This window comes from Muntiacus reevesi, chromosome X (genome assembly GCF_963930625.1).
Source record: "Muntiacus reevesi chromosome X, mMunRee1.1, whole genome shotgun sequence".
Taxonomy (NCBI): Eukaryota; Metazoa; Chordata; class Mammalia; order Artiodactyla; family Cervidae; genus Muntiacus; species Muntiacus reevesi.
In genome coordinates, this window is record NC_089271.1 from 44,848,469 (window position 1) to 44,870,531 (window position 22,063).

The following is a 22,063-nucleotide window of genomic DNA, read 5'->3' on the forward strand; positions in this document are numbered from 1 at the left end:
GGTATTTGCTAGGGCACAATTCTTTGTTCTCTGAAAGGTCCTTTTTTTTTTTTTTTTTTGGTCTCTCTGATGATCTTACGGTTTGGGTTGCTATGTCATATTAGCTCCCTCAGATTGTCCTCAGGGCATTCAAGTACAATCCTTACCCTAAAGACCAATGATGCAGCTCATGCTTCACTGCCTAGCCTCCATTTTCTGGCAGACACCATCACATGAGCTGCTTCTCTGCGAGTATTTACAATTAGGCACATAATCTGTGGGTTTTCTTTTTTTTCCCCCCAGTTATGTTGCCTTCTGAGATACCAAAGCTCCTCACTGACATACCTGTGAGAGGGTTTCCTATTGTGTGTAAACTTCTCCTCCTTCACGACTTCCTCCCCAGGACAGGTCTCCATCCCTAAATCGTTTGTCTCTGTTTTTGTCTTTTATATTTTGTCCCACCTCCTTTGAAAGAGATTGTGCTGTTTTTCTGGGTGCCTGGTATCCTCCACTAGCATTCAGAAGTTGTTCTGTGGAAGTTGCTCAACATTTAAATGATCTTTTCATGAATTTTTTTCTGGGAGAAAGTAGTCTCCCCGTCACATTCCTCTGCCATCTTGGCACCCAAAATAATATGGTGCTTTATGATTCATTTAATTTTTATAACCTACTTTTACCTTTTGTAAGAAGTGAAAAACACTTTTTAAAAAATAAATTCCTTATTTTTTATGCTTATGTTTGATATTTTTATGATTTTCTACTTTTTTTAGAATCTAATTTTATTCTAGCTTTTTAATTTTTGCTTTTTGATATTTTGTTATTAATTTTGCATCTTTGAGAGTCTAGTTTTTAGTTCCCACATCCACTTAGTAGTTTGATTATCCCCTTTCAGTGCTCTTTTCCCTTTTGACTCTCCCCTTTATCCTTTTATACCACCTTCTTCTCCTTTCTCACACTTCTGTTCTTTATATAAATCTGTCAAACTCTTTAGGTGTTCCTGGCTGTTCTCATTAAGCCAGGGGTTTTGTTGTCAATTGTGCTGTGTGGCCTGAGAAATCATGATGCTACTGTAAGAGGTTAGATTTGAACCCCAGAGGGAGGAGCCTAAACTGCAGGACTTTGGAACATCAGACAACTCCCGACTCGATGGAAAATTAATAGACAAGAGCCCACCCAAAGGCCTCTATATCTACACTGAGACCAAGCTCCACCCAAGCACCAGCAAGCAGGACCTCCACCCCCCCACCCCAAGCCAATCCCTCAGCAAAACAGGAACACAACACTGCACATTAGCAGACAGGCAGCCCAAAACCATACCAAACCCATAGACACCTCAAGACACTAGTGGACACAGCACTGCCATTCAGAGAGATGAAATCCAGCTCCATCCAACGGAACACAGGCACACATCCCCAGTCAAGCAAACTACACAATACACTGGTCCAACCCCACCTATGGGGGGCAGAATCCACAATTAAGAGGAATTACAAGCTTGACAGCACAGGAGCAGTAGCCGAGAGGAACTACCCCACCCTGGAGGTCAGGGGCCCCACCCGAGAGGAGTTACCCCACCTCCAAGGAGCAGTTGCTGCAGGGGCGCAGGAGGGCCAAGAGGAGCTACTCCACATTCAAGGTCAGGAGGGGTGGCCGTGAGAAGATACCCCTCATCCAAGGTTAGGAGCAGCAGCTGCGCTTTGCTGCAGCAGCCGTGAAGAGATACTCCACGTCCAAGGTAAGAGAAACCCAAGTAAGACGGTAGGTGTTGCAAGAGGGCATCAGAGGGCAGACACACTAAAACCATAATCACAGAAAACTAGCCAACTTGATCACAGGACCACAGTCTTGTCTAACTCAATGAAACTAAGCCATACCATGTGGAGCCACCCAAGACGGTCGGATCATGGTGGAGAGGTCTGACAGAATGTGGTCCACTGGAGAAGGGAATGGCAAACCACTTGAGTATTCTTGCCTTGAGAGCCCCATGAACAGTTTGAGAAGGCAAAATGATACAATACTGAAAGAGAAACTCCCCAGGTCGTTAGGTGCCCAATATGCTACTGGAGATCAGTGGAGAAATAACTCCAGAGAGAATGAAAGGACGGAGCCAAAGCAAAAACAATGCCCAGTTGTGGATGGGATTGGTGATAGAAGCAAGGACCGATGCTGTAAAGAGCAATATTGCATAGGAACCTGGAATGTTAAGTCCATGAATCAAGGCAAATTGGAAGTGGTCAAACACGAGATGGCAAGAGTGAATGTCAACATTCTAGGAATCAGCGAACTAAAATGGACTGGAATGGGTGAATTTAACTCAGATGACCATTATATCTACTACTGTGGGCAGGAATCCCTTAGAAGAAATGGAGCAGCCATCATAGTCAACAAGAGTCTGAAATGCAGTACTTGGATGCAATCTCAAAAACGACAGAATGATCTCTGTTCATTTCCAAGGCAAACCATTCAATATCATGGTAATCCAAGCCTATGTTCCAACCAGTAATGCTGAAGAAGTTGAAGTTGAATGGTTCTATGAAAACTTACAAGACCTTTTAGAACTAACACCCAAAAAACATGTTCTTTTCATTATAGGGAACTGGAATGCAAAGGTAGGAAGTCAAGAAACACCTGGAGTAACAGGCAAATGTGGCCTTGGAGTATGGAATGAAGCAGGGCAAAGGCTAATAGAGTTTTGCCAAGAGAACGCACTGGTCATAGCAAACACCCTCTTCCAACAACACGAGAAGACTCTACACATGGACATCACCAGATGGTCAACACCAAAATCAGATGGATTATATTCTTTGCAGCCAAAGATGGAGAAGCTCTATACAGTTAGCAAAAGCAAGTCTGGGAGCTGACTGTGGCTCAGATCATGAACTCCTTACTGCCAAATTCAGACATAAACTGAAGAGAGTAGGGATAACCACGAGACCATTCAGGTATGACCTAAATCAAATCCCTTATGAATATACAGTGGAAGTGAGAAATAGATTTAAGGGACTAGATCTGATAGAGAGCCTGATGAACTATGGACGGAAGTTCATGACATTGTACAGGAGACAGGGATCAAGACCATACCCATGGAAAAGAAATGCAAAAGGGCAAAATGGTTGTCTGAGGAGGCCTTACAAATAGCTGCGAAACGAAGAGAAACTAAAAGCAAAGGAGAAAAGGAAAGATATTCCTATTTGAATGTATAGTTCCAAAGAATATCCAGGAGAGATAAGAAAGCCTTCCTCAGTAATCAATGCAAAGAAACAGAGGAAAACAACAGAATGGGAAAGACTAGAGATCTTTCAAGAAAATTAGATATACCAAGGGAACATTTCATGCAAAAAATGGGCTCGATAAAGCACAGAAATGGTATGGACCTAACAGAAGCAGAAGATATTAAGAAGAGGTGGCAAGAATACACAGAAGAATTGTACAGAAAAGATCTTCATGACCCAGATAATCGCAATGGTGTGATCACTCACCTAGAGTCAGACATCCTGGAATGTGAAGTCAAGTGTGCCTTAGAAAATATCACTACGAACAAAGCTAGTGGAGGTGATGGGATTCCAGTTGAGCTATTTCAAATCCTGAAAGATGATGCTGTGAAAGCACTGCACTGAACATGCCAGCAAATTTGGAAAACTCAGGAGTGGCCACAGAACTGGAAAAGGTCAACTTTCATTCCAATCCCTAAGAAAGGGAATGCCAAAGAATGCTCAAACTACCGCACAATTGCACTCATCTCACACGCTAGTAAATTAATGCTCAAAATTCTCCAATTCAGGCTTCAGCAATACATGAACCATGAACTTCCAGATGGTCAAGCTGGTTTTAGAAAAGGCAGAGGAACCAGAGATCAAATTGCCAATATCTGCTGGATCATCGAGAAAGCAAGAGAGTTCCAGAAAAACATCTATTTCTGCTTTATTGACTACACCAAAGCCTTCGACTGTGTATCACAAGAAACTGGAAAATTCTGAAGGAGATGGGAATACCAGACCACCTGACCTGCCTCTTGAGAAACCTATATGCAGGTCAGGAAGCAAAAGTTAGAACTGGACATGGAACAACAGACTGGTTCCAAATAGGAAAAGGAGTACGTCAAGGCTGTATATTGTCACCCTGCTTATTTAACTTCTATGCAGAGTACATCATGAGAAACGCTGTGCTGGAAGAAGCACAAGCTGGAATCAAGATTGCCGGGAGAAATATCAATAACCTCAGTTATGCAGATGACACCACCCTTATGGCAGAAAGTGAAGAGGAACTAAAAAGCCTCTTGATGAAAGTGAAAGAGGAGAGTGAAAAAGTTGGGTTAAAGCTCAACATTCAGAAAACTAAGATCATGGCATCTGGTCCCATCACTTCATGGCAAATAGATGGGGAAACAGTGGAAACAGTGTCAGACTTTATTTTTGGGGGCTCCAAAATCACTGCAGACTGTGACTGCAGCCATGAAATTTAAAGATGCTTACTCCTTGGAAGGAAAGTTATGACCAATCTAGATAGCATATTTAAAAGCAGAGACATTACTTTGTCAACAAAAGTCCGTCTGGTCAAGGCTATGGTTTTTCCAGTGGTCATGTATGGATGTGAGAGTTGGACTGTGAAGAAAGTTGAGGGCCGAAAAATTGACGCTTACGAACTGTGGTGTTGGAGAAGACTCTTTGGACTGCAAGAAGATCCAACCAGTCCATCCTGAAGGAGATAAGTCCTAGGTGTTCATTGGAAGGACTGATGCTGAAGCTGAATCTCCAATACTTTGGCCACCTCATGCGACGAGTTGAGTCATTGGAAAAGACCCTGATGCTGGAAGGGGTTGGGGGCAGGAGGAGAAGGGGATGACAGAGGGTGAGACGGCTGGATGGCATCACCGACTTGATGGACATGGGTTTGAGTAAACTCCGGGAGTTTGTGATGGACAGGGAGGCCTGGCGTGCTGCGATTCATGGGGTCGCAAAGAGTCGGACACGACTGAGTGACTGAACTGAACTGAACTGAAACCTCAGAAAGGAGACCCCCAAACACAGTAACCTAAACAAAATGAAAAGATAGAGAACTATGTAGCAGGTGAACGAACAAGGTAAAAACTCCCCAAACCCAACAAATGAGGAGGAAATAAAGAGTCTATCTTGAGGAGAATTTATAATAATAATAATAATAGTAAAGATGATAAAAAATCTTGAAAACAAAATGGAGGCATGGGAAATATACTGGAGGCATGGATTGAAAAAAGTAAGAAATGTTTAAAAATGACCTAAAAGAATTAAACAATCAACAATACAATCAGTTCCATTCAGTTGCTCAGTCGTGTCCGACTCTTTGCAACCCAATGGACTGCAGCATGCCAGGCCTTCCTGTCCATCACTAACTCCCAGAGTTTACTCAAACTCATGCCCATTGAGCCGGTGATGCCATCCAACCATCTCATCCTCTGTTGTCCCCTTCTCCTCCTGCCTTCAATATTTCCCAGCATCAGGATCTTTTCAAATGAGTCAGCTCTTTGAATCTGGTGGCCAAAGTATTGGAGTTTCAGCCTCAACATCATTCCTTCCAATGAATATTCAAGACTTATTTCCTTTAGGATGGACTGGTTGGATCTCCTTGCAGTCCAGGGGATTCTCAAGAGTCTTCTCCAACACCACAGTTTCAGAGCATCGATTCTTCGATGCTCAGGTTTCTTTATAGTCCAACTCTCACATCCATACATGACTACTAGAAAAACAAACAAACAAACAAACATACCTTTGGCTCAACAGACCTTTGTTAGTAATGTAAAGTAATGTCACTGCTTTTTAATATGCTGTCTAGGTTGGTCATAACTTTTCTTCCAAGGCTTAAGTATCTTTTAATTTCATGGCTACAGTCACCATCTGCAGTGAAATAACTGACAAAGAATTAATCTCCAAAATATATGTGGCTCATACAACTCAATACCAGAAAAACCAAACAACCCAATCAAAAAGTGGGCAAAAGACCTAAACACACATTTCTCCAAAGAAGACATACAGATCACTAGTAATCACATGAAAAGATGCTCAACATCATTCATTATTAGAGAAATTCAAATCAAAACTACAATTAGATACCACCACACACTGGTCAGAATGACCATCATCAAAAAAGCCACAAAAAATAAATGCTAAAGAAGGTGTGGAGAAAAGGGAACCCTCTTGCAGTATGGTGATTCCTTAAATAACTAGGAATAAAACTACCATATGACCCAGTAATCGCACTACTAGGCATATACCCTGAGGAAACAAAATTGAAAAACACATACCCCAGTGTTCACTGCAGCACTATGTACAATAATGAGGACTTGGAAGTAACCTAGATGTCCACTGACAGATGAACTGAATGGATAAAGAAGCTGCGTTACATGTACACAATGGAATATTACCCAGCTATAAAAAAGAATGCATTTGAGTCAGTTCTAATGAGGTGGATGAACCAAAAAGAATGAAAATTAGTTGACAATCTGGGACAATGTAGGTAAAGCAAATTTACCATTAAATACAGCCTAATTCCTAATTCATGCTCCTTCTTTGATTTTTCACTATTTTTCTTCCACTCTTTTTAAGGTTATCTCTTTACTGTATAAAGCAATTATAAAATGGAAAAACAATGATAGGGGTTCTCATGACTACATTCTTATGCCACCACTTGCCTCTCAATTTTCTCTAGTGACAGATGTAACTCTGGCTACGGAGCAACAAGCCAATCTCACAAAGATCCAGTCATGTTGGACTTTGATGATTCTACTACTAGCCTGTTCCAACTGAGACAAATGCAGGTAAAACTCACTTCAGAAAATAAAATTTTCATGAAGAATTGCTCAAATTCATAGTAACAATTCATCAAATTGTGGCAGAGTCTGTGATAATACTTAAATCATTTTACCCTAAATATATAATAGAATAACTACTAAACCTTAAGCACAGTAGTAGAAAAGATACTCAATGCACAGCAGAGATTGAATAACTCATTTTGATGTGGAGTAGTCTGGAGAGGTAATGCTACATCCAGATTGGTGCTTTCCAATAGAAACTTAATAAGAATAATATATGTAGCTTTTAATTTTTAAAACATTTTAATTGCTATAATGCATAATTTAAAATTTCCCATGCCCACATTTTTAAAAGTAAAAAATGATTAGGATTAATTTTACTGTTATATTACTTTAAGCAAATATATTTAAAATATAATGTTCTCACCCCTCAAAAATGAATAAATATGTAACTTGATGGATGTACTAAGTAACTAGACCCTAGGAATAGGGTCTAGTTAGTTAACACCTCTCACAATGTATACAAATATCAAACCACCACAATGTACATTTTAAATATTTTACAATTTTATTGTCAATTATACCTCAATAAAACTGAAAAATATTCAAATGTTATTCAATGTGCAATCAATAAAAAATACTATGAAACATTTTTGTGTACTAAGCCTTCAAACTTATGTTTGTATTTTACAGTACATCTCAATTTGGATGTTAAAATTTCAATAATTAAAATGAAATTTAATCCTACTAAAACAGTAAAGTTGTGTTTAACAGAAAATATTTTAAACTGTTTCAGATTCAATTTTAATTAATTTAATTAAAAATTCAGTCTTATATTCTTAATAGGCCCATTTCAAATTCTCAATAGCCATGTAAACTAAATAGTAACCATGTTGTTCAGTGTCTCACTCAAGACAAGGTGAAGAGGCCTCTCATAATTGAAAGGGAAATAAAAGGATCAGAACTGTATAGGTAGTTCTAAGAATGCCTGAGGGAACTAAGAAAGAGGAAGTGGCCCTCAGTTGCTGTTTAGAAAGCACGTAAAGCACAATATGGATAATTTATGCAGGAATAACAATTATTTAAAAATTATCATTTAGCTAAACACCATCTTAACACACTCATTTCCAAAAAAGACTTTCTTACTTACTTCACTATTAAGTGAAAATGATTATTACAGTCCCCAAGGAAACTTGAGTTATTTCTAATTTTCTATGATGCTAGCTATCTCCCTAATGTCTGTTCCTTCTTGTCATTTCTCACTGACAACATCTAGTCCAGGGTTCATGTGTCATCATAGAACACCTGCACTGTTGCAAAAGCTTTCTCACTGGTTTTCTATTCAGTCTCTACCATCTAATTCAGGCTTCCCAGGGGTCACTAGTGATAAAGAACCCACCTGCCAATGCAGGAGGCATAAGAGATGTGGGTTCGATCCCTGGTTCGGTAAGGTCCCCTGGAGGAGGGTATGGCAACCCACTCCAGTATTCTTGCCTGGAAAATTCCATGGACAGAGGAGCCTGGTGGGCTCCAGATCATAGGGTCACACAGAGTTGGACATAACTAAAGCAACTTAGCATGCACACATGCACCATCTAATCCATATTGTACACTTCCATTATATTAATGCTCTAAGATATCATTTTCATGATCTGACTCCTGTATTTAAACATGTTCACTGGCTCTCATCTGTGTTCAGAATAAACTCATTACTCTTACTGCTTTTCTTTTTTCACCTGCCAGTCATTTTGGTACCAAATTAAATTTTCCTGTTTCTCTTCTCCATTTAATCTCTTTTCTGTCTCCCATAAACTGTAATCTTCACAAACGTCAGAGTTGAATATTACTCTTCTCATAGAGCCCTTAATATGTTACATTGTATTTTGCACAATGATGCTTAATAAGTATTTATTAACTTGGAATAAATACAGTGGTACCTCCAGTTAATATATTGCCTTCTTATATGCTTCCTGGATAAGAACATGAAGAGACAAATAAATTTCATAATTTACCCACAATTAACTCCTGCTATTCAGCATTGTGTTATATTTATTACATTACTTGGTAAAAATGCCAAGGCCAGTATATTTTTAACATGATCAATAGAGTACCCAGAAATAAACCTGTTTTAAGCCATTATATTATTATGCTTCTAACTGGAAAATTTTTTAATAAACCAAATGGAGGAGAAGCAGAAAGGAAATAGGATTAAATTGTGTACAATTATTTAAAAGGAGTGATGGCAATTTTAAACCATCAACAGAAATTCAACTTCATACCTTTAAAGTATAAAAAGGTCCACCATTTTTTTAGAAAATGGAGTTGAAAGGGAATTATTTGAACGAATTTGTTCAATGAAATCCTGTGAACCCATGAGGAAAGTTAACATCTGTCCTTTGAAAATTCAATGAGTAGGAAAAAGTATAATGATTTTTTTATTGGATGGAACTTGGTTTAAGGAATTCAAAAAAAGCAATCACAGTATAAATTCTCTTCATGTGTAAGTAATTTATTTGATGTTTGTTATTTGTGTGTTCATTCCAATCCTCGACACACGTTAACTGCCAGATATGCAATATAGTGGTCAATTTAAGAGTCCTTAATGAATTACAATATTTTTAAATGTGCTTTATGAATACAAATATTTCTAAAGCAAAGAGAGAAAACACTGAGTAGACACAATGAAATTCTGAGCACTTTTCTGATTTACAAAAGTATGTCTACTTTTTATCACTAAATGAATAAAACCACTTTAAAAATATATTTATGTGGATGTGTGTGTATACCCCCTTACACACAGTACATAAACATTTCAAAGTGACAATTTTTGGGTGCACTTCCAAAGCGCTACAATAAATGTCATCCATGGACATTCACATGCAAACAATACTGGGCTAGTACACTACAGCAAATAAAGAGTTTTAACTGAATTCCTTGGCAAAAACTTCTTAAAAATGGAAATAATGAAACAGAAATTCATTTCTTGTCTGCACAATATAGAAAATAATGTCTTATATCATCTGAGTCATATATATACACACAGGATTATTTAAGCTCAGAAAATAACTTCTTACTATGCACACAACTGCAGTGTACACTCAGCAAATGTTATCAATAGAAGAAAATGTCTATGAGGAGATCTGAGGAATAGTGGCAAGAAGAGATCTATCCATTAAAAAATAAAAAGTAAGGCATGGCAAGGGCTGGGATGCACTTACAAGGACGGGGCAGAAAGTAAACAGAAAGTAACATAAACCAATTAAAGTGGAAAATAGCAGCTAGTTATGACACAGTAATAAATCATGAAACTTGGAGGAGTGGGAAGGGAGAGGTGAAAAGAATTTATCTTCTTTGTTTTAGGCTATATATAGAACTGTCAGTCACTAGCCAAAGTTCATTTGGAATGTGCATTTGCTAAAACGCCATGAGTCACAGCAGACTGTGTCAAAACCACCACATGGGGTTGCTCTGAACAACAGTTGTGAAGATATTCCACAAAATTCAAAATGCCACACTCATGTAAGACAGACATTTTACACAATATTCAGCTTCAACCTTTCCTTTCAACTCTGGGAAAATGCAATGAGCTCTTCAAACCACAGAGAGGAGGAAACTTTCTCTGCTCCATTATCAATTTCATGCACAAGTGATTTTGCAGTTTCAGCAAAGTCTAACTCTGAAAGACAGCAAAGATGGTGACAGATTGGTCTAATGAATAGGGATGCAGATATACCTGTGAGTAATATTTCCACTTCTGGCATTAGCCACAGAAATTCCTGGAGGGGAGGAAATAAAATAGTGGAGGGAATAAAGAGATTTCCCCATCTTGCTTCACCCTAACTCTCACAAACCTTATTGTCTATACAGGAACAGGATCAAATTATCCCAATTTCTTCTTTATAGTTAGGAGGATTGAGAGGGTGAGAGGACTGTATAAATTCAACAAGATAAGCCAAAGCATGTAATATTTTTCCTTACCTATTAAAAACTGGAAAGAATTAAAAGTCCCAGCTGTGTTAGCTATGTATGTGCATTGCTATGATCATTTGACAGCTAGGAACCTGAAGCTTAGTGAAACTAATTTATTCAAGGCCACTTATTCAACATGAATCTGACCCTGGTTCTGTTTCATGTCAGGCTTCCCTAGTGGCTCAGATGGTAAAGAAACTGCCTGCAATACAGGAGACCCAGGTTTGAGACCGGGGTCAGGAAAATAACCTGGAGAAGGGAATGGCTACCCACTCCAGTATTCTTGCCATGGAAAATCCCATGGACAGAGGAGCCTGGCGGGCTATAGTCCATGAGGTCACAGAGTCGGACACAAATGAGTAACTAAGCAAGCACATGCTGTTTCATGTCAAAGTCCTGACTGGCAATTTCTATAAAAACAAACCTTCTCATCATCAAAGGAGACGAGGAAGATAAATGGTAAGCAGAGTCAACACATTTTTTGTTACCTTTTTCTCCTTGTTAGTTCTATCTTCAAGAAAATATTTTGTCATTGAATATATTTCTAATGAATTTTTATATATGCCCTCAGCAGCATTTCTTCCTCCACTAATAGTAACTCTACAAGAACAATTCATGCTATCAGAAGCAAAGGTAATTATGAATTAATGCACTGATCACTGGCAGCTGCAAATATCCAAGAGAAAACCAGACATTTTGTGCCACATGTTAAAAGAACACAACACATGAAAAATTCATGGCCCCCAAATCATATTTCCATTCTGACCAAGTCTCTAGATCCAAACACCGAATTAAGGAAATAGAGTGTAGAGGAATGTGACACCACATGGATATAATCACAAAGACTTAAGACTGTGACAAGCTCTACATGTGAAATATCCTTTCTTCAATGAATTAAATGCAAAGAGACAACAGGGTAACATACAGATTAAAAAGACACTTAAGAGGCTTACTCGGATTCTAACTGTTTAAATGTTAACAACAAATAGCACTTATGAGACAATTATAAGTTGGAATGCTGACAGTATCAAGGAATTACTGCTAACTTTAAGTATGATAATGGAATTAAAGATTTTTCCAAAAGAGCCCATGCTTTTCAGAACTATATATTGCATATTTATGGTTGAAATTATGTGATACCTTGTATTTATTTCAAAATAATACTGGAAGAGGGTATGAATGGAGATTAGATAAACAAGAATATTCATGAATTGATAATAGCTGAAATTGGGTCTCATGTACATGAATGTTCATCATATTATGTGTATATTATGCATGTTTGAAAAAAGCACATGCAACATCACTGAAAAAATGTTCTAATTTTTTTTTAAGGAAAGAAGCATATTATCAAGGAATCATAGAGTTGAAAAGACCTTAGAAACAATCTATTCAAACCACTTCATCTTATAAATAAGGAAATTAAGGCTCAGATAGGATAAGTGACTTGTTCAAGGTCACAAAACCCGCAAGTTCCAGACTCAAGATCAGGATTTAAATCTCCAAACTTGTAGCCCAGGGCTCTGTTCTTCTTCAGACCTATAAGAAATGACTGTATTTAAGCATTCAGTCCAGAATATTCTCAAAATTGAGAGTCATCAATAAAAGTAAGCCATGTGGCAAGGAATGAACAGAGTTTAGTTCATACCAAAAATGAGCTGCCAGTCACTGTGATAAGATCTGTTTCTTTCTGAGACCCATGGTTTCCTGCTGGATTGGAGAATCCAAACTGGGTTTCTTCCTCCTGTGCAAAGAAGTCAGAGTCAGGATGTACATTCCATTCTGTTTTGGTTGGTGGCAGTAGTTCTGAGACACTGTTTTCACAAAGGGTGCTTGAAGGAGTCAGAGCATCTGTGTCTACTGTTAGCTTACTACTAGGGGTCAAAGCTTGGGGCTCTTGACTCGAGTTTTTCACAGCCAAAGAGCTCAGAGATGCCAACGGCCCCGCACTTAGACTTGAGACATCATCCATATCTAAGGGACCCTGCTGAAAACCTGCTGCTGTCGTTCCAAAGAAGAGTGAGGTATCCAAACTTTGAGGAAGGTCACTGGTGGCCATCAAGGCCTGAGGGTCCACCGCCTGCCCTAAGGAATTATTATTATTAGCAGGGAGGTTTCCTGCCAGAGTTGAGTTCACAGAAGCCACATCAATAGTCAAGATCCCAGAGTTCACCAATGCCGTGTCCAGTACTGCAGCAGAACTATTACCAGGCACATCAGAGAAGAGAGACACAAGCTCAGCATCACTGAGGTCACTCTGCCCCTGGCTCGTAAGTTCACTGCTGGGTGTAAGAGAATTTGCAGCTTCCAGCTGAGCTAAGAGATCCTGGCGCAGGTTGTGCCTTTTGGCCATGTGGGTCTTCATGCTGTGCTTGGACGTGAAGAGTTTATTACAAGTGGCGACTGGGCACCGGCTTTTCCAAGTGTCCACATCCTGCAAGTGTTTCTTCGAGTGAATGTAGAGACTACTGCGAGCAGAGAACCTGGCACAGCAACCTTCCACCGGGCACACAAAAGGCTTCGTGCCCAGGTGGGTTATGCTGTGGCCTTTCAGATGTTCAGCCCTTGTGAAAGATTTCCCACAGCCTTCCACGGGGCACATGAACCTCCGGTCATCGTCGTGCTTCCGTTTGTGCCTTAGGAGTTTGGACATGCTAGTGAAGTTCCAGCCACAGCCCTCAAAGTCACAAAGGAACGGTCTCTCACCAGTGTGGCTCCGAAGGTGAATTTTCAGCCTACAAGCCTTGTCATACTGCTTACTGCAGCCGGGAAAGGAACAGGAAAAGAGTTCCTGTTCCCTGAAGTGGGCGCGGTTATGGGAAAACAGGGCACTCACTGTGATAAATGTCTTCTTGCAGCTGGAAAACGCACACTGGTAGGGCCTCTCAGGCTCGAAGTGGCTGCGCTGGTGGGCGCTGAGTTTGGCCTGCGTGGGGAAGGTCTCCTCACACACCTCACATTTGAATGAGTTCTCCTGCTCGTGGCCCTTCATGTGTGCTTTGAGGTTATACACGGTGGTGAAGCTCTTGCCACAGCCCTCTGCTGGGCAGCCAAAGGGCCTCAGTTTGTCGTGTGACTGCAGGTGCCTCTTTAGCTTGTAGGAGGTGGTGAAGGTCCACCCGCAACCACCCAGGGGGCACTTGAAGGGCCGCTGGCCCTGGCTGCTGCTGTGTGTCAGCAGGTGCACCTTCAGCTGGTGCTTCTTGGCAAAGGTTTGTCCGCACTGCACCTCAGGACACAGGTACAGCAACACGCCCTGACCAGGGCCTGGCGGCCCGCGGGGGCTCTCAAGAGCAGCCGGGCCCTCCGCCTCCTCCTCAGGGGCTGGGGCAGGCGCAGGTTCTGCCCGCTCCGCCAGCAGGAGGTCGGGCGGCAGCTCCGGACAGTCTCCAGGCTGCGGGGCGTGCGGGATCCCAGCTTGCGGGGCTATCAGACCCCCGGGCTGCGGTGGGGGCGTGGCTAGAGTGAGGACGCCGTTCTCCAAGCGCAACAGCAGGTTTTGGTTGTGAATGGTGACAGTGCCTGCGAAGGCCGCGGCAGGGCCCAGGCCTGGAGCGGGGATCGGGGCCAGGGCCGGGACTGGAGCGGGGATAGCCGACAGGCAGCTGGGGCCCAGCGCAGGACGGCCCTCAGGGTTCGCGCCGCTTTCGCCCCCCAGGAGCCTTGGGCCCAGCCCGGCCTCCTCCCTCCACACGGGCCCTGTGGCCTGGCCAGCGCCCGCGGTATCTACGTCTCCACCCACCGGGTCCAGCAGCACCAGGAAGAAGTCATCGCCGCCGCCGCCGCCGCCGCCGCTGCCACAGCCGCTAGCGTGATCTGGCCTCAGCGCCAACGGGCTCGGGCCCGGGCCTGGGCACGAAGAAGCCGCGCTGGCCTCCTCACGCCGCCGCCCGGGCCCGCCATCTTGGGGGCCCCGGAGCAGCAGGAGGCGGCGCGCCGGGGCCTGACCGGCCCGCAGGTCAGGACCTTCGCGGATCCGGCCGCCGCCTTCGGGGCTGCCAGCCCCTCCGCCTTGTCGCATCCCGCGAGCCGGGAGCATCCTCGGGATTTCCGTCTCTGCGTCCGTGAAGCTCCACTGGAACCAGATCCGCGGAGGAGGCGCGATCCCGCCCCCTGCCGCGGGCCCGAACACGTTCTTGAAAGAGGAGAAAAAAAAAAAAAAAATGTGCACTGCGCAGAAACTGGCCCTATCAGATATTAAAACGTGTTTAACGCCACCGTGATTTAAATATTCTTGTACAGGGTCTCTAGAAAAGAATAGAACGCCCAGGGGCAGAGCCTCCTATACCTATATAAGTTCCACTGTTAATATTAGTAGGAAATCAAGGAGGTCTTCAGAGATACAAGGGAAACGGCAATTCACTTCAGTAAAAAGTGCTGGAATGAATACCTTAGGTATCTATCTACTAAATGGCAACAGAAACCGGAACCTCACGGTATGTACCAAAATAAACACACACACCCCAGTCCCTCCCAGTGCTAAGCATGGCAGTTAGCACTTACCATGTGTTAAACACTGTGTATTGGATGGCTGGATGGCTGGATTGATAGGTGACAGAAAATTCCTGAGAGAATACACTATGGAAGAGGATGTCTTTTTAAAAATTTTCCTGGAGACTTCCATATTCAGAACTGTCTTGAGCAATGTCCTCAAGAAAATTTATCCCATAGTTAATTTTTTCGTCCTGCTGGTGCAGAGACTAGAATGAGTAAGAGGTGGGGTCAAAACAGATTAGCACTGTTGAGCCTAGAAATGCAAGGCCTGGAGGATGAAGTAATTTATATTGAAATCTGGAAGACACAACCTACTCCTGGGTTCTCACTATAAGGTGCACAACCTAAACCAACTCTTTGCTCTTCCAGCTTTGAGTACACCACGGTAAATTTCATGTCCAATCTCACAGCATGATGAGGACATTCCTCAGCTTACTCCCAATTCTCCAGCACGTGGAGGTCTCTGGATAGCAGTACTGGTGAAATGTGGTAAGGTTAAACCCTAAGTTACTGTAGTGGACTCTCCTGAGAAAAAGGCGCAGATGCCTTTTGCCTGCCCAGGAGCCTTGGTGTGCCTGCTTACATTTAAGTGTGGTGGCCTAGTCTCACTGTAATGGATTTGGCCTGTGATGCCTAATGATCTTATTAATGTTGATGATGATCCTCCAATTTGTTAGTCATCAATGAGTTGGGAATTGATATAGGGTGAATTATCAGGCAAGAGAAAGGTTTCAAGTGCTGACTAGATTATGGGTCACCTATAGTTTAAATAGGCTTCCCTGGTGGTTTAGTGGTAAAGAATCATCCTACCAATGCAGTAGATGCAGGTCCATCCCTGGGTCGATAAGATTCCCTGGAGGAGGAAATGGCAACCCTCTTCAGTAGTCTTACCAGAGAAATCCCATGGACAGAGGAGCCTGGCCAGCTCTAGTCCATGGGGTCCCAAAAGAGTCAGATGTCTTTAGTGACTAAATGAAAGTTTAAATAATCCTTTTTTTTGCCTCTTCTAATGATAATGAACACTTGCTGCTCTCTTGATTAAAAGATCAAGTTTTTGGTCCATACCTGTTCAAACCTCATCAAAATTTCTACATCACACATTTTTCTTTCTTATGTTTTTGGAGAAAGCATTTATTTTTTCAAATCTAAGGCACAGAGACGTGCATATAACGTAGCTGCCAGGTTTAGATAATGCCAGGGAAACCCCTTGTAAAAGCAAACACACATAACCAGGACCAAGGTCAAGAAATAGAACATTCCCAGCCTTCCAGAATACAGCCACTGGTATTCCTCCCAATCACAACCCACACCCTCCCCTATGGATATAGTCGTTATCTTAACTTTATGATAATCATTTCTAAAATGCTTTTTTAAAAACATGACTTTACAACTTTTGTATGCATTCCTAAGCAATACAGTTTATTTGAAGTTGTGTCAATGGAATCATACTGCATGCTCCCTTTTATGGCATGCTTCTTTCATTCTATATCATATTTATTTGAGAGATTCATCCATCTTGTGCCTAGTAGCCTTAGACCTTTTGTCTCCATCATTGACTAGCATTCCAACGCATGATTTTAGCAAAGTAATTGTGATATGATTGTATCATTCTACACTGGATGAATACTGGGGCTGTTTTTAGCTTTTAATCATGAACAATGGTGCAATGAACATTCTTGGGCATTTTTCATGGAACCCATGTTTAAAAGTCTCTTGGGTATACAGGCAAGAACAGAATCACTGGCCCATAGTGTATACATATCTTCAGCTTTTCCACATGGTGCCAAATTGTTTTCTGTAGTGGTTGTACCAACTTATAGTCCCAGCAGCAACATAGAGTGTTCCTCTGCCTGCACATCTTCATCTACACCAAGTATTGCCGATATTTAATTTACTTGTTTTCCTCTACTATTAAGTTTTTACACATTCTCATGTTTACGAACATTTTGGACATTCTCTCCTATGAGAAGCCTATTCATGTTCAACTCTTTCATCATTTTTCTATTCTATTTCCCATCTTGTTTTTACTGATACAGTGAGTTATTTATGTGTTTTAAATACCAATCCATCAGTGGTTATGTGTGGCTAAAATAATCTTTCACTTTGTTGTTTGCATTTTCTTTTCTGTGCTGTGCTTTGTGAACAGACTTTAATTAAGGCATGCTTAATTATATAACATAATGATAGCATAGTCAAAATTTATCATTCTTTTCCTTATGGCTAGTGCTTTTCTGTTTCAAAAAATCTGTCCCTGCCCTGGGGCCATGAAAGTATTCTCTATATTGTCTTCTGAAATATTTATGGTTTTGCCTCTCACAGTTAGGTCAAAATCCACCTACAAGTGATGTTTGTGTATAGTGTTGAGTAGGGTTTCTTTCTTTCTTTTTTAATGTGGATATCTGATTGTCTCAGTGAACCACTTATTGAAAAGTCTGCCTTTTTCTGACTGATTTGCAGTGCCGCATGTATCATAAATCAAACATCTACCTATGTATGGGCTAGTTTGTGTACTCTCCATTAAGTACCGTGGCTCTATTTATCTGTCTACTTAAAATACTACAAATTCATCCCTACCATTCTACAGCCAATTCTGATATTTGGATAAGGCCACTCAACTCTACCTTGTTCTTCAAGAATGCCTAGGTTATTTTTTGCCTCTCTTGAATCCTTTTCAAATATCAATTCATCGGAAAAAATTCAACCAAAATCCCATTTAGGGTTCTAATTGGGACTGCATTGCACTTTTAGATTTGATTTCTTGTCTATAATATAGAATGCTATTGAATGGATATGGTGTGCCTTTCCTTTTAATAAAAACTTCATTAATATGTCCCAATAATATTTCATTTTCTTCCCATAAGAGAGCATTTTATCCTAGGCACTTCATATTTTACAAATACTGCCTTTGAAAATTTCATTTTGTGAATGTGTTGCTGGTAAATAGAATAAAACTGACTTCTGTATGTTAATATTTTATCCTATAAATAGCCACCTAAACTCTTTTATTGATTCTACCAATTTGTCTGTAAATACCTGTAGAATTTAGTGTACAGAATCATATCATCTGCAAATAATGCCCATTTCACATCTTCCTTTCCAAGCACTTTATTCCTTCTTTTGCCACCTACTATACTTTCTGGGTGATAGTGGACATTCTTACTTGATGAAACTCTCAAAAGAAAGCTTTCAGTAATTCCAAGAATTATGTTTGCTGTAGGTGTTGTGTTCTGTAGCAATCTGGATCCAATCAGGAGATGGAAAATAGACAGTGGACAGGAGAAATTTAACATAAAATTAAACATAATATTTAAACATAAAGAATTATTAAATATGACACATGTAGAATATATAGGATATAGGAAAACTCTATATGGTATCCTGGGTTTGAGAAGCATGCCCAAAGAAAGACAAACTTGGAATGGGGATTCCTCCCCAAGGCTAGAGATCACACCTCATTGGAGAAGGTGTAGCAGACCCTACTGGATGGCAGAGAAGTTTGCTAATTTACCAATGCCAGAGCCAGTGTGTGGAACCAGAGCTAGTCTACAGTGGCAGAGTAAACAGGAAGATATCCTCTGGAGCACATCAGTGTGGGAAAGCCACAGCTTGTGGCCAGCATGTGGACATGTAGTAGGAACAAGGGACCTGTTGGAGTTGGAGGCCTGGAACTAGCAATGTCCTATACATAGGATCAGGAGGGCCTCAATGTTATGAGGGCTGCAGCCTTGGGATAAGTACAGGAAATAAACCTAGTGGTGGGTAAAGTGAGGAATGAGTGCAATCAGGTAGGGAGAATCAGTGGGTAGGTGGCTTGGAGCACAAGATATCTCTATGAAGAGGCCCACAGAAAGCTAATGACCAGGCCACACTATTTCTGCACAATCAATGAGGGCAGTTTTTCTGGGCCCATGCTTGGAGCAGAACATCTAGGCTATCGTTACACTCACACTTCTGACAGGCAGAAGTCACAAGAGAGCTACTTCCTCCTTCAATGTCCATCCAGTGTTTTCTAATTGAGAAAACAGAACATCATGATCACTCTGAAGGAGAGATTCTTATAGTAATCTATCCATTATCAGAGAACTTATCTTAAAGGGTGAAATTAGAACAGGGAGGCAATACATTAATAATTGGCTTCATATCCTTTATCAGTTTAGGGGAGTCCCTTCTATTGTTACTTTGCTACATGAATCATAGGCATCCTGTTGTTCTCCAGTCACTAAGTCATGTCCGACTTTGCACACCCATAGACTGTAGTTCACCAGGCTTCCCTGTCCTTCACCATCTCCCGGAGTTTGCTCAAATTCATGTCTATTGAGTCAGTGATGCTATCTAACTGTCTTATCCTCTGTGGCCCCCTTCTCCTCCTGCCCTCAATCTTTCCCAGCATCAGTCTTTTCCAGTGAGTCAGCTCTTCGCATCAGGTGGCCAAAGTATTAGAACTTCAGCCTGAGCATCAGTCCTTCCAATGAATATTCAGGGATGGTTTCCTTTCATTTCTTGCATCTTCTCAATCCTTGTCTCTCTGCTATATATCTATAGCTCCATTTTGTTTTCAACATTTTGAATCATCTTTACTATCATTATTCTGAATTATTTTTCAAGTAGTCTCCCTGTTTCCTCCTATTTTGTTAGGTTAAGTGGGTTTTTATCATGTTGCTTCACCTTCAAAATAATTCTCTGCCTTTTTGTTTTGTTTACATTGCTGTATTTGGGGTGCCCTTTCTGAATGCTGAAAGTTCATGGTTCCTCTTAGTTGTAGAGTCTACTCCATTTGGTGGGGTTGAACTAATGGCTTGTCACAGTTTCCTGGTTGGGGGAGCTTGTGTCTGTGTTATGGTGGGTAGAGCTGGATCTCTTTCCTCTGGAGTACAATAAACTGTCCAGTAGTGAGTTTTGGGTTATCTATGAGTTTGACATGGCTTTCAGCAGCCAGTCATTTAATTTTCAGAGTTGTGTTTCTATTTTGCTGGAAAATTAGCATGGTTTTTCTCGTACTGGAACTTGTTGACTCTTGGGTGGAGCTTGGTTTCAGCATAGGTATGGAGACTTCAGGTGAGCTATTGTCTATTCACTGGAATCAGGAGTTCTCTGATGTTCTAAAGTTCTGGAGTAGGCCTCCTACCTCTCGCTTTCAGTCCTTCACTTACGGTACCTTTAAGACTTCTCCATCCATACAGCACAAAAGATAAAACCCCTAGGTTAATGGTGAAAGCATGCTCCACAGTCAAGAACACCCAGAAAAATTCACAGTTATATTGAGAAGACAAGAGGGAGGAGGGATATACAGAGGTGATCAGGAGGAGAAAAGGGAAAGTCCAAAGGGGAGAGAGCAATCTAGCCCTTATTCAAATCCCCAAGTGATCTCCACAGCCCAGGACACCCAGAGAGATTCACAGAGTTATGAGTGAAAATGGAGGAAGAGGATAGTGGTGACATGGAGGAGAAAGGGAGTGTCAAAAGGGGAGAGAGAAATCAAGCCATTAATTAAATCCCTAAGTGAAAATGGATACTGAAGATTAGATTCTTAAATGTACAGAATAGATAACAAATAACATAAAGCAAGATTTAAAACCTAGAATAGAGGTTAGATTCTCAAAACTACAAGACAAACTTGATCACAAAGATTAAAATGATATATATGGAATTTGTTTTAAAAAATAGTTTTTTAAAGGTAGTAATAGGCCATAAAAATGAAAGTTAAAGGAGTAATAAGAACAATTTTTTAAAAGATTAAAAAGTGATAAAGTAAAAATATATCAAGGGATTTCTCTGTATCTGTTGTGCATAGTATGGGGTCAGTTCAATTTAAGCTAGTCCCTTGTTCCAGCTTGTAGTTGTTCTCAAGGTGTATAGTTAACATTCAAATGCACGGTCTCAGCATTAACTGCAGGGTTTTAATTTGTTGTACCTGTCACTACCAGAGTGGTTCCCTCTTATTTGTTTATTTTTGGCTTCCTCTGTTTGCAAGTATCTTCCTTGTCTAATTTCTGCCCTGACACGTGGAGGAAAAGGTTGCCACTTATTTAGGCTCACCTGTTCAGTTGTGCTCTAGGGAGGGAGGAACACTGCAAACAAATACCTCTGGAGTGTGTGGGGAATGCTCACAGTGGATGGACCACACTGGGTTTGCCACAGCCCAAGGTGACATGTACTTTCCAGGTCCATACTGCTCAGGTTCCAGGGTGTTCTGCAAGGGCACTGTCCCAAGTGAGCCTTGCGTTTTGTGCACATCCCAGGTCTAAGCCACTCAGGTTCTCTGGTGCTCCACTCCACAAGGATGCAGACAGAGATGGGCTATGCACTTTGTGCCTTTCCCTAGTCAAATCAGCTCAAGCCACTGGGTGCTTTGTGAGCACACTGTCCCAGGGGCCCATGGATCTTATGCACCTCCCAGTCCCAGTTATTAAATGGTCCCAGTTATTAAGTTATTAAATGCTTAATTTCCCAGGTATGCTGTGAGGGCACAGGACAGGTGTGCCACATCTCCTCTGGGGAACTGATCTCAGGCTGTGACACTCCTGGCAGATGTGAACTGTCCATAATCCTAGGAAGATGTGGTTAACAACTGGCAGTCTGCTCACAGTTCGGTGTAATATGCGGCCTCTGGGGTCGAGACTGAAGCAGCCCCTTGCTTTATGGCTCTAGCTGTCACACACCTGCCTCTCTGTCTCCAGGCAGTGAGGGTCCTATAAGACAGCTGGCTTGCTCTTCTTTGGTATTTGCTCAATCATTTGTTCTGTGAGCACACCAGGCGTCACTGTAGAGATTTAAAGCTTTTTGTGGGAACATTGTTGTTGTTGTTTTGGTCTTTCTGGAAATCCCACGGTTTGGGTTGCAGTC

General features: G+C 41.3%; 1 protein-coding gene across 1 annotated transcript; it reads right to left on the reverse strand.

Moving 5' to 3' along the window:
- Positions 1-7,350: 7,350 nt before the first annotated feature.
- Positions 7,351-14,828, reverse strand: LOC136153288 (zinc finger X-linked protein ZXDB-like). Its single transcript, XM_065914940.1, has one exon. It carries the CDS (start codon positions 14,763-14,765, stop codon positions 12,369-12,371), a length of 2,397 nt encoding a protein of 798 aa, XP_065771012.1. The 5' UTR covers positions 14,766-14,828; the 3' UTR covers positions 7,351-12,368.
- Between the last annotated feature and the right edge of the window lie 7,235 nt (positions 14,829-22,063).

What these genes read in the sequence shown, in the direction of transcription:
- LOC136153288 (XM_065914940.1), bottom strand. Translation starts at nt 14,765, where the DNA reads ATGCTCCCGGCTCGCGGGATGCGACAAGGCGGAGGGGCTGGCAGCCCC.